A 12,128-nucleotide genomic window follows, 5' to 3' on the forward strand; every position below is an offset into this window, starting at 1 on the left:
GTAGTAGAGATGAGGAGTTAGTTGTAAGCACAAATACTTCTCTTACCCTCATGTGGCAAGATAAAGTGAGCTTGATGATGTAATTTTTACATGGAAGCAGTCAGCCCTGCACCAGTGACTTCTATGTAGAGAACTAAGCTTCTCTCATTGCACCATCACAGTAGTGGTTTGGATATGGTTAGCTCTAGAATTAGTCGATGGGTGAAAGTTGTAAATTGTGCTGTTTTCATGATGAAATGGCTCTTCAGGTTTACTCTCTGATGATCCAGAGTGATAGGAATCAGGATAGTCTTGGTACTTATTAAAGAATTATGGAAAAAACAGAATGTGGGCTTCGAGTGAGAAAAACAGGACAGAGAACTGAGTTGAACACATGCTATGTGCAGGACTGTGCAAAGTGTAGGGAATATACCATGAAGGGTAAGCCCTGCTGCCTGCTTCTTACAATTTGCAGGGGCTGTGTGTACTTATTTCAGGATGGATAAGAGGATAAGATACAGTGAGCAGAATTGAGAAGGAACTAGGAAAGCAAACAGTAATAATCAAAGAGAGGAAAGAAGAAGAAAAGAGAGGTTTGGAGGAAAACAGTTTGATGTCTCTTCTAGAATATGTTTCCTGAATGTAGACTTGTTTTTTGTTTTATCCCTAGTGTTTAGCTTAGTAAACACTTATTTAAATGAATGAATGAAGAATTGAGAAGAGAGGTGGATAGAAAATTAATTGGGAAGAGAACAAAGAGTAAGAAAAAGATATAGGAGAGAGAAATAAAAGATAAAACAGAGGAGGGTGTTGAAGAGGGAAAGAGCTTTTTATCAAACTCAGCTCTGATGTAACATGGCCAAGACAAATGGTGAGAAATTGGTTCTTACTCTGTTACCTCTAGACTGGGGTGACAGGAGGTGGTTGAACAGGTTCTGAGATAGGGTCCTGTGGTACAGACTTTTATGAGGACTAAGTGAGATCATATATAAGTAGAATTTTATAAACATCAAAGGATTCTGTGTGTTATTTACTTACTTATTTATAATTGTTTATAAGTAACTTGAAACCAGAAGTTGAAATGTAGCTTTCTTGAGAATGATTTCTAATTTTAATATAGTAATTCTTTCTTTACATAGTCAGGATATGAACTATTCCTCGTAAGCAATTTTTCCAGATAACTGGAGTTCATCTCTTCATCAAAGTAAAAAAACATAATTTTACTGGATTGGATGTAAATCTCATAAAATATATGTACATGTCTATTTTTAAAGAAAAATGCTGATCTTACATTAACCTTTTCCTTATCATTCTGGATCATTATAAGCATCATTGATTATGTTTTGCTATCATATAGTAATGCCCTCAGAAACCTGTTGAAATTTTTTTATGTTGCTTGACTGTAAACAAAGATGAAATAATCGATTACACTTATTTATGCATTCATTGGTTGTTTTTTGTATGTGCCCTGGCCAGGGATCAAATCCTGATACAACCAAGGTATACAACCTTGGTATATCAAAACAAAACTCTAACCGACTGTGCTATTAGGCCTGGGCAAAGAAGAAATAATCTGGATTGCTGTATGTTGAGTTCTTCTGACTATATTTCATAGTTTTTCTGCCTTTTTCATCTCTATGACCAACTAGTTGATAATTTAAAACTTAAGTTAATTCTTGCTATAAAAGATTCAAATAATATAAATATAGAAGAAAATATGAAAGACTTTTTTTTTTGGTTTTAAGTTACCCTCTATTCCAATCCCACATCTTTCAGAGTGTCTATCAGTTTCATTTGTAGTAATCTAGTTCTGTGTATACACACACACACACACACACACACACACAGACACACACAGCTATATACATATTATATTAGTCTGCTCTGGCTGCTAGAACAAAATACCACAAACTGGTGCATTAAGCAACAACAATTTATTTCTCACAGTTCTGGAGGTTAGAAGTTCTAGATCAAGGTGCTGGCCAACTTGGTTCTTGCTTAGACTCCCCTCCTGGCTTGTAGACTGCTGCCTTCTTGTGTACTCACATGACTTCTTTGTGTATGTTTGGAGAAAAGAGAGAAGGGGCATGAGCAGACTCTCTAGTATCTCTTTTTTATAAGGACACTCATTCCATCATGAGGCCCCCACTCTCATGGTATTATCTGACCCTAATTACCTTTCAATGCCCCATATCTAAAAGTACCATCACACTGCTGTGACCCATGTGGCTCAGTTGATTGGAGCATTGTCCCATGACCAAAAAGATTGCAGGTTTGATTACCAGTCAGGTCACATACCTAGATTGCACACTTGATCCCTGGTCTGGGTGCATATGATCCCCGGTTTGGGTGAATACAGGAGGCGACCAGTAGGTGCTTTTCTCTTGCATTGATGTTTCTCTCTCTCCATGTCTCTAAAAGCAATGAAAAAGAAAGTCCTCTGGTGAGGATGGAAAAAAATAATATCATCACTTTGGTAATTAGAGCTTCAGTATAAGAATTTTAAAGGGATAACATTCAGTCCATAGCACATATACACATACATTTATTTTAAGTAAATGGAACCGTGCTATATGTATTCTGCATAATGCATTTTAATTAAAAAATGTGCCTTAGAAGAACTTTTTAAGTGTGCATCTCATTTTAAAGCAACTATATGCTATTCTGTCTCTTATACATATATTAAAATTTATTCAGCCATTCACCTGTTGATAGACATTTAAATGTTTTCTTTGTTTTAAAAACAATGTTGCAACAAACATGTTCATATCACATTTTGTGCACGTTCTAAAGTATTTTGGTAAGACAGATTTTTAGATGGTGAGAGAATATTCTAATTTGATGTTTGAGAGACAATTCCACATTGATCTATGAAAAAATTTGTGCAGATTTTGTCACATCAACAGTGTGTGTTTTTATTTTGCACTATTCAGAACACTGAATATTATCACTCTTTTGTTTAAAAAGTATTTTATTTTAATTGTTGTTCAAGTAGTTTTCTGTCTTTTTACTCCCATCCCAGCCCACCCCCCAACCCTCCTCTCCTCTCTCCCATTTCCATTCCCCCCCTAGTTTTTGTCCATGTGTCCTTTATACTTCTTGTAAATCTGTCCCCTTTTCCCCTGAAATTTTTGTCACTCTTTTTCGTAGTTTTCAATTTTAGTAGGTGAAAAATAACTTACTGTTTATTTAATCTGCAGATATTTAATTGTGGGCCAGGTTGTAAATATTTCCATTATTAATTATTTGAGTTTCTCTTGATGAACTTCCAATTGTGTTCTTTGTTTATTTTCATATTAGGTTGTCTTTTTTCTAAGATTTTTTTCTGCATTAAGAGAGCTTAGCTTATAATTTGCATTGCAAATATTTCACAGTATGACTTTTGCTTTTGACTTTATTGTCTCTTAAATTTTAAATAATTAAAAATTTTAAGATGTGGATTATTTACATATTTTTGTATATTTTGGGTTCCATGTATTGCTTTAAAATGCTAAAGATAAAATTACATTGTATTTTGATAGTTGTGTGTGTTTTGTGGTAGAAATATTTCTATTCAGGACCAAATGCATTTTATGCAACTAGAAATTATCTGGCCTATGAATGCATATTAATTTTGTGTATTTAATTATCTTCAAATCTGTATAGAAAATACTTCTAAAGCGTTATTACAATATGTGCAATAGCTTACTATCAATTTAAATTATTATACAACTGAGACTCACTTTCTTTAATTTAAAATAAGGATAATGGGGTCTGTGTCATAGGTTATTATGATACATCATATGCAAATAATACTAAAAACCATTTTACTCAGAGCTTACTAAGTACCAGTCATCATATATGTATTAGTTCATTTGATCCTCAAAACAATGCTTTCAAGCAGGTATCGATGTATCCAAATTGCAAATGAGAAAATGAGCTAAGTAGTAGCTTGCCCAGGATCTCAGATAAAAAGTGGCAAAACCAGAGTGTAAATATGCGTCTGGAAAAAAACCCGATGATCTTTTTACTATATACTCTTCCTGGGATATAACAGAAATTTAATTTAGTCTTTTCTTCTTTCTCTATTTTCTTTCTGTGTCTCTTTTTGTATTTGATGAATAAGGCTCTTTAGAAAAGCACTGCCCAAGGGTACTTACTGTGATTATTAAAATTTTCTGGTCTGTATCATCCAATAAGTTAGCCACTAGCCACATGTGTCTGTTCAGTCCTTGAAAGGTGGCTAATGCAGCCATGAAACTGAAATTTTAATTTAATTTAAATTAAATTACATGTGGCTACTGTTTTGGGCATCACAACCTTAGATGTGTGAATGTTTGTGTGTGTGTAAAGTGAATGCAATTTTGTATGGATTGATAATGACGAAACTGTCCATTCTAGGTTGAAAACTTTAGCAGAGGAACTTATGCAGACACAGCAAATGCTTTTGAACAAGGAGGAAGCTGTCCTGGAGCTAGAGAAAAGAATTGAGGAATCTTCTAAAACCTGTGAAAAGAAGTCTGAGTGAGTAAAACAAAAATAATTTAAAGGCAGAAAGTTGAATTGATGGAATTTTAAAAAAATACTTTAGTTATGTGTATTATGGATATAAAATTTCTAAAAGCTGAAATTTCATTTTGAAGCATGAAACTTAGACACTTTCTAGGACTCTATAGAAAAATAATTATATTTTTGTCTATATAATGTACTGATTATATGTCTTAATGTTTTACATTTAAAGTATTTTCCAAAAAATCCTGTTAAAAGCTGTCTTTTCCTCATCACTGTCTGCCAGATTCACTATGAATTCCTTGTTAAGAATGTGGCAGGCCAGTATTTTGTAGAAATTGGCTTCTACTGTGTTAGGAGGAAGCAAAAAAAATTTATTAGAAAATAGCAGTCTGCTTCTCCTATAAAAATTGTTAGATTTGCTATGCCGTTTTTGTCTCACTGTTGTTTTTCTTGCTGATTTCTGGATCTGTAAATATTTTCCTGAAATTTCTGACTTTATTTGTCTTGGTATATTCTTGCTTTTACTAATTATATTAATTATGTTTTCTACTTTTTCAAGAAGTAAATTTTGATAAAATATAACTTCTAATTTGACTTTAGTCATAGTTTGCATCTCCCACAGGGATTATTGGTAATGTGACTGGACACTTACATTTTTTTCTGTCACACTCTCACATACTCAAGTTGTTTTGTGTAGGATATCTTTCTCTGGTCTATACTTGCTCTTACTTAATATATAACTTTTCAAGTGGTCGTCACTTCTCTCAAATCTCTAATCTTATCTTTTCCATGAAAGTTAGAAAAAATATTTCTCCTATTTCACAGAAAGAATTAGAATCATCAGGTGGCAACTCCCTTATTTTCTGGGACTAGCTTTCCAAATCCACCATATTTTACCCATTCTCTTTCTCTACTTCCATAGAGGAACTGTTCCTGTTTTGAGTCTGTTTCTTTTGCTTGTCTTTTGTATTCCATCATTCAATACTTTCCCAGAAAACTTGCATGATTTTGTAGCTTAGGTTCACCTTTTTTTTTCAACTGAGTCCTGTATCACTTTTTAAATATGTTTAGGTCTTGATCCTAAAAATAATTTTTACCTCTCTGCCTTCCCCAGATAACTCTTTAAATTCTCATATTTCCTCCTATTATTTTTGCCTTCTGTGTTTTTAGCCAAACTTATTCTAAGAGTGATTATGCACATTTATTTCCTCAACTCCCACTTCGTTCTCACCCTACATATATCTGGCTTCTGCCCCATCACTATTGAAATAGATATTTGTAAGATTGCCAATGATCTCTATGTCACTAAATTTAGCGACTGTCTTACTTGACCTCCTCACAGTATCTGGCTTTGTTGAATTTATTATGCTCCTTTTTGCTTGGTGTTTGGGATCCAAAATGCCAGATCTTAATACTCTCTTTCTGGCCGCTCTTGTATAATCTTCTTTCCGTCCACTCAGCCAATCTATTTTGGAGTTACTTAAGGCATGGCCCTAGGCTATGTCACTGCCCTAGATGATATCCTAAAGACAACCCACATTTATTACTCTCACTCAGATTTCTCCTCTGAACTGTCTGGCCATGTAATCATTTGCCTACTTGACATGCTTCACTGGGTATCTTAGAAGTGCCTTAAATTTTCTGTGTCCAAGGCTGAATTAAAAATCTTCATTCAACCCAATCCAGTCCAACATCCTAGTTTGCTCATAGTATTCCTTATTTCAGTGAATGGCAACACCATCTATCATATTACACAACTCAGAATGTTAGGTAGGATCCTGCCCTTCTTACTTATACTATGGCTTTTATTACAGCTTGGAATTAAATATAATATTGGAGTCAATGAGACTTTTAAAGGTGAGGACAGAAATTTGAGTTACTCTGGATGTTCCTTTAATTTGAAAAATTTTAATATTATATAACTAAAGATTTTATTTGAATTATAAAACTCAAATTTATTAACCATTGCACACATAACATTCAAAAATAGAATTTTCTTGCTTTATTCTATTTTTGAATAAATCTGTTCATATTTACAAATGATGAAGTAGTTCTACTTTTTACTGTTTATAAATATAAACATTGTAAATGACTCTTGTTTTAAAATTTAGTGGATGTAAAGAGGGACAATAGGATAGCTGACCCTCTCTCCAGACTATATATTGTTGGAAGAGGCAGTCTTCAAGTGTTATTTTTAATCTAGAAATTGTGGAATTTTTTGATTCTTTTGGTATGCTCTCTTGATTCAAATCTTTGACTCTCTTTTCTACATAATCAGTGTGATCCATATTTCTCCACCCATTTATATTTATCAGGAGATGAGAATGGGAGTGGAGAAATGGGGGCTTATATTTAGAGGGTGGTGGATATGTGGGAAATGGCATTTCTTGAATTCCTACTGTGTTCCGCACATTATACCAGATGTTTTACACACACACACACACACACACACTCAATAAATGTTATCTTTCCTTTCCTTTCTGTATAATTGTTTGTATTTCACCTTAAGGAGAATTTAGATAATTTATAATAACACACCTAATAAGTGGTAGGAAACAAATGAGTTCCTGACTCCAAAGCTTCTGTCTTTTTTGATCATAACATTTGCTTGATCCTATGATTTTAGTAGTGTTCATAGAAGGGATAAGGATGTCAAGCAATTCAGGGGATGAGTCTTGTTTAACTCAAGTTCTTTTAGCCCTTTGTTACCATGTAGGTTTTATTATTAGCTTCAGGAATAATATAAATGTTAAGTATATTTATATAACTAAATAGTCATTTGGAAATCTCATTGATTTAGACATTAGTAGCATTGAAATTTGTCTTTAAATAATATATTAAAGTATTTTCCTAAACAAATAGTCTTCAGGAATTCTGGGGAAATGTTTGAATATCAGTTTCTTAATATTTCTTAAACATTTCCTTTTTTGTGTATATATGTGTATATATCTACACGTGTACTTAAATGCACTTAAATAATTAAAATCAGTTTTTATTTAGTTCTAACAGTAGATTTAGAATTATTTTTTCTGTGTAACATGTTAGCTTCATATGCTGTGTTACTTGAAAATAATAAAAACAATAAAACAGAACTATATTTGCTCACAAATACTGAAAATATTCTATAAGTTACATAATTCTTAAATTATTTTTAAATGAATGGGATCATACTGAACTTTTGCTTATCGGAAATACCACTGTTGGTTCTACCAAAATATAATGTAATAAGGGACAAAAGTTAAAACCTATAAATTTGGATTTAGCATAATTGTCTCTAAAACATAGTAACAGTCACAAAATAAATTATATAATTAATCATTTTATAGTTTTGATTCCTATAACTGAGTAATATAAAGTGAAAAATGAACTTAAAGAATAATTTTTATGTAACACTAAATTCAGACAAGAACAGAGTTTTAATTTATATAAATAATGCAGCCCTCAATTGAAATGTAACCATTGTAAAATTTTATCTAAAAAAAATAGGGTGAAGGGAATAAATCCAGCTACTAGAAATGGTATGATTTTAATACAACACAAAGCATCACTCTAGTATCTTTACTTGCTACTTTTAAAGCATGTTTACTCAAGTGGAAATAATAATCAATTTTCACCTGATTTAGGATCCTTAACTACTGTATTAGAAAATAGTTTATGGGAAAATATACCAAGCATATATCATTTGTGACTCAATGGCATAAATAGTTTGAAACTTCCTGTTGGTTTTAATGCTTGGCTTGATTTTTGAAAAGTGAATGATTATTTAATTTTGTATAGTTTTGTACCATTATCATCTAGTACTTAAAAATGCCTTATATGTTACAAAGTCATAACTCTTAGAGCCATGTAGAATCTTAAGAGAGTATTTGATTCAACCTTGTCTTTGAAATTATGTGATATCTGTTGCCTAGAAGTTTTAAGAGACAGGCAAAATGCCACATCTAGCTTATAGTGAAGGTAAGAATTGAACCACTTTAGAATATTGTTCTGGTTTGCAAATTCAGGGAACTTTTATTTTTGTCTTATAATTTTTAGATTACATGTATTATGAAAATGTGCTTCATACATAGGGAATTCATTCCACAATATTTATTGCGTGTCTACTAAGTGCTGTGAATACAATGAAAGGTAAGACATATATGGCCACGTCTCATGAAACTTACATTTTTGTAGAGTGGATCAGTACAAAACAAGAGATTAAAATTTCACAGGAAATTGTAATAATTGCTGAAATAGCAGCACAGCTACAAGAACAGAGGAGTACCTACCTACTTACTTAAGATAGGTGATTGGGGTTCTCCTAGGACATGGCATCTTTGCCAAGACCTGAAGGACAGAAGGTTCCTTCATTTGGAAAGTAGTCAGAGGTAGGGATAAGTATTACATGCAAAGGTTCTGATCTCTTCCATGTTTTAAATTTATATATGGCTTCTTATGTATCTTGTATCATTTAATCATGTATTTACTATAATTTTTTAAATTAAAATATACATATAGCTTGTTTGCTCTATGGTGTATAAGCATATAAAATAATTACATAGTATATTGTATACTGATCACAGCAGTGCTTTATAAAAACTAATTGAACAAAAGCAAGATTTCAATGTATGTGAAATTGTTGTTATAATAGAGCTCAACGGGATTAATTGGAAGAAGTTGATATTGCTCTTTGATTTCATTATGACATGTTAATTAAAAAATATTAAGACTATAGCCATATAATAGGGCATATACTTCCCTTGCTAGTCTCCTTATTTTTAAAAACCACTAAACTGAAAACCAGGAAGTTTATATTTTAACTTAATTCTTGGTATTAGGATAGTGTCTGAGAATTTCTAAGTGATTGCAATGTGGCACAATACAATAGATATTTAGAAGTTCTAAAGGAGAATAAATAAGGCCTATCCCCAAAACAGATTATTTAGGAACCCACGGCATATGAGATGATAAAAGCCTCACTGTAGCAGAGGAAGCATGATGGCAGCAATAATGATATATATTTTTATTTAAATTTAAAGTTTTGAGGTAATTTTAGATAGCGGTGTATGTGAATGAGTCAATACAGAGTGGTCCCATGTACCCTGTATTTACTTTGCCCCAATGGTAGCATTTTGAAAAAGTATAATTTAATATTATAATTGTAGATATTGACCTCTATAGATTACAGTCATGACTTGAAACATTTCCATCACTGGGAGGATCCCCTTATGTTGCACTTTTATAACTACACTGCTTTCTATCCTCTGCCCGCTTCTTTACCCCCAATAACTTTTCATCTGTTCTCCATTTTTACAATTTATCTTTTCAATAATGTTACATGAATGAAGTCTCACTCTACGTTACCTTTTGAAATTAGCTTTTTATAGTCATCATAATTCTCTGGAGATTGATCCAGTTACTTTCATTCCTTTTAACTGTTAAGCACAATAATATTCCTTGGTATGGGGAATAATATTCCCCATTAGAGCTAGAGCTGCCATTACAAAGTACCACAAACTGGGTGGCTTAAAAACATACATTTATTGTCTCATAGTACTGGAGACCAGAAGTCTGAAATAAGGTATCAGCAGGCTGGTTTCTGTTCCATGCATCTCTCCTAGCTTCTGCTGTTGGCTGGCAGTCCTAGGCACTGCTTGGTTCATAGAAGCATCACCCTAGATTTTGCCTCCATCTTTGTATGGTGTTCTGCCTGTCTCTTCTCCATATCCAGATTTTTCTCCTCTTACAAGGATATCAGTCATATGAATTAAGGGCCCATGGACTCCAGTATGACCTCATCTTAACTAATTATGTGTGCAACAACCCATTTCCAATTAAGGTTATATTCTGAGGTTCTTTTTAAAATTTTTTAAAATATATTTTATTGATTATGCTATTACAGTTGTCCAATTTTACCTCCTTCACTCCCCTCCACCCTGCACACCCTCTGCCACCCACATTGCTCCCCCTTTAGTTCATGTCCATGTGTCATACTTATAAGTTCTTTGGCTTCTACATTTCCTATACTATTCTTATCCTCCCTCTGCCTATTTTCTACCTACCATCTATACTATTTATTCTCTGTACCTTTTCCCCCTCTCTCCCCCTCCCACTCCCCTGTTGCTAACCCTCCATGTTATCTCCATTTCTGTGGTTCTGTTCCTGTTCTAGTTGTTTGCTTAGTTTGCTTTTTGTTTTTGTTTTGTTTTAGGTGTGGTTGTTAATGACTGTGAGTTTGCTGTCATTTTACTGTTCATATTTTTTTTCTTTTTCTTAGATAAATCCCTTTAACATTTCATGTTATAAGGACTTGGTGATGATGAACTCCTTTAACTTGACCTTATCTGAGAAGCACTTTATCTGTCTTTCCATTCTAAATGAATGCTTTGCTGGATAGAGCAATCTTGGATGTAGGTCCTCGCCCTTCATAACCTCAAATACTTCTTTCCAGCCCCTTCTTGCCTGTAAGGTCTCTTTTGAGAAATCAGCTGACAGTCTGATGGGAACTCCTTTGTAGGCAACTGTTTCCTTAACTCTTGCTGCTTCTAGGATTCTCTTCTTCATTTTAATCTTGGCTAATATAATTATGATGTGCCTTGGTATGTTCCTGCTTGGGTTCAACTTCTTTGGGATTCTCTGAGCTTCCTGGACTTCCTGGAAGTCTATTTCCTTTGCCAGATTGGGGAAAGGAAATCTTTATTATTTGTTTAAATGATGTTTCCACTTGTTGCTCTTATTCTTCTCCTTCTGGTACCCCTATAATTCGGATGTTGGAATGTTTAAAGATGGCCTGGAGGTTCCTAAGTCTCTTTTCATTTTTTTGAATTCTTATTTCTTCATTCTTTTCTGTGTGGTTGTTTCTTTCTTCCTTCTGGTCCACACCATTGATTTGAGTCCCAGTTTCCTTCCCATCACAATTGGTTCCGTGTACATTTTCCTTTATTTCACTTAGCATAGCCTTTATTTTTTCATCTAATTTGTGACCAAATTCAACCAATTCTGTGAGCATCCTGATTACCAGTGTTTTGAACTGTGTATCTGATAGGTTGGCTATTTGTCGCTTAGTTGTATTTTTTTCTTGGAGCTTTGATCTGTTCTTTCATTTGGGCCATTTTTTTTGTATTGGTGTACCTGTTACATAGTGAGGGGCGGAGCGTTAGGTATTCACCTGGTTGGGGCAACCCAGGTGGCTGGGTTGTGATGCTGTATGTGAGGAAGGGGTCTGAGAGGGACCATTGGTGCTTGCTCCACTCTCTGCCAGCTTTCAGTCACTTCCCCGGCTTCCCACAAGCAAATTGGGCTCCCCCTGGCACATGATTCCCATGTGCGTGGGCTTGTGTATGTTCTAGGACCCTGTGGGTCTCTCCAGTGGACTCTCCTGTGAGGGTGGGATTTTCTCCTGCTGCTGCCTCAATCCCCGCAGGTGTTTTCTATCAGTGGTTTGAGGCTTTATTTCCCTGCGCTAGGGCCCTGGGTAGCACAGTCTGTTTCGCTCCCCAGTTGTTCCTCCCAGTTTATCTGTGCATGAATGTGGGACCACCCAGTCCATAATCTGCCACCTCTTTGGGTCTGCCAGCTGCCACCTTGCCCACCCTGGTCCTCCAGCCACTGCCTTGCTGCGAGTCCTCTGTGCCGGGCTACCTGTCTCCGCACCTCCTACCTGTCTAAATGAATGTGTC

At 34.3% G+C, this 12,128-nt stretch overlaps 1 protein-coding gene across 7 annotated transcripts in view; it reads left to right on the forward strand.

Annotated features, from left to right (window-relative positions):
* FER (FER tyrosine kinase) overlaps window positions 1–12,128 on the forward strand; it is a 383,463-nt gene that overhangs the window by 113,675 nt on the left and 257,660 nt on the right. For all 7 annotated transcript variants that reach the window (XR_004901995.1, XM_036020640.1, XM_036020641.1 and 4 more), the window contains one exon: window positions 4,360–4,482. Coding sequence is in view for 6 of the 7 variants with exons in the window: in XM_036020640.1 (XP_035876533.1) it covers window positions 4,360–4,482 (123 nt within the window). In the remaining variant the exon portion in view is untranslated. The remainder of the gene's footprint in view (window positions 1–4,359; window positions 4,483–12,128) is intronic.

This window comes from Phyllostomus discolor, chromosome 3 (genome assembly GCF_004126475.2).
Source record: "Phyllostomus discolor isolate MPI-MPIP mPhyDis1 chromosome 3, mPhyDis1.pri.v3, whole genome shotgun sequence".
Taxonomy (NCBI): Eukaryota; Metazoa; Chordata; class Mammalia; order Chiroptera; family Phyllostomidae; genus Phyllostomus; species Phyllostomus discolor.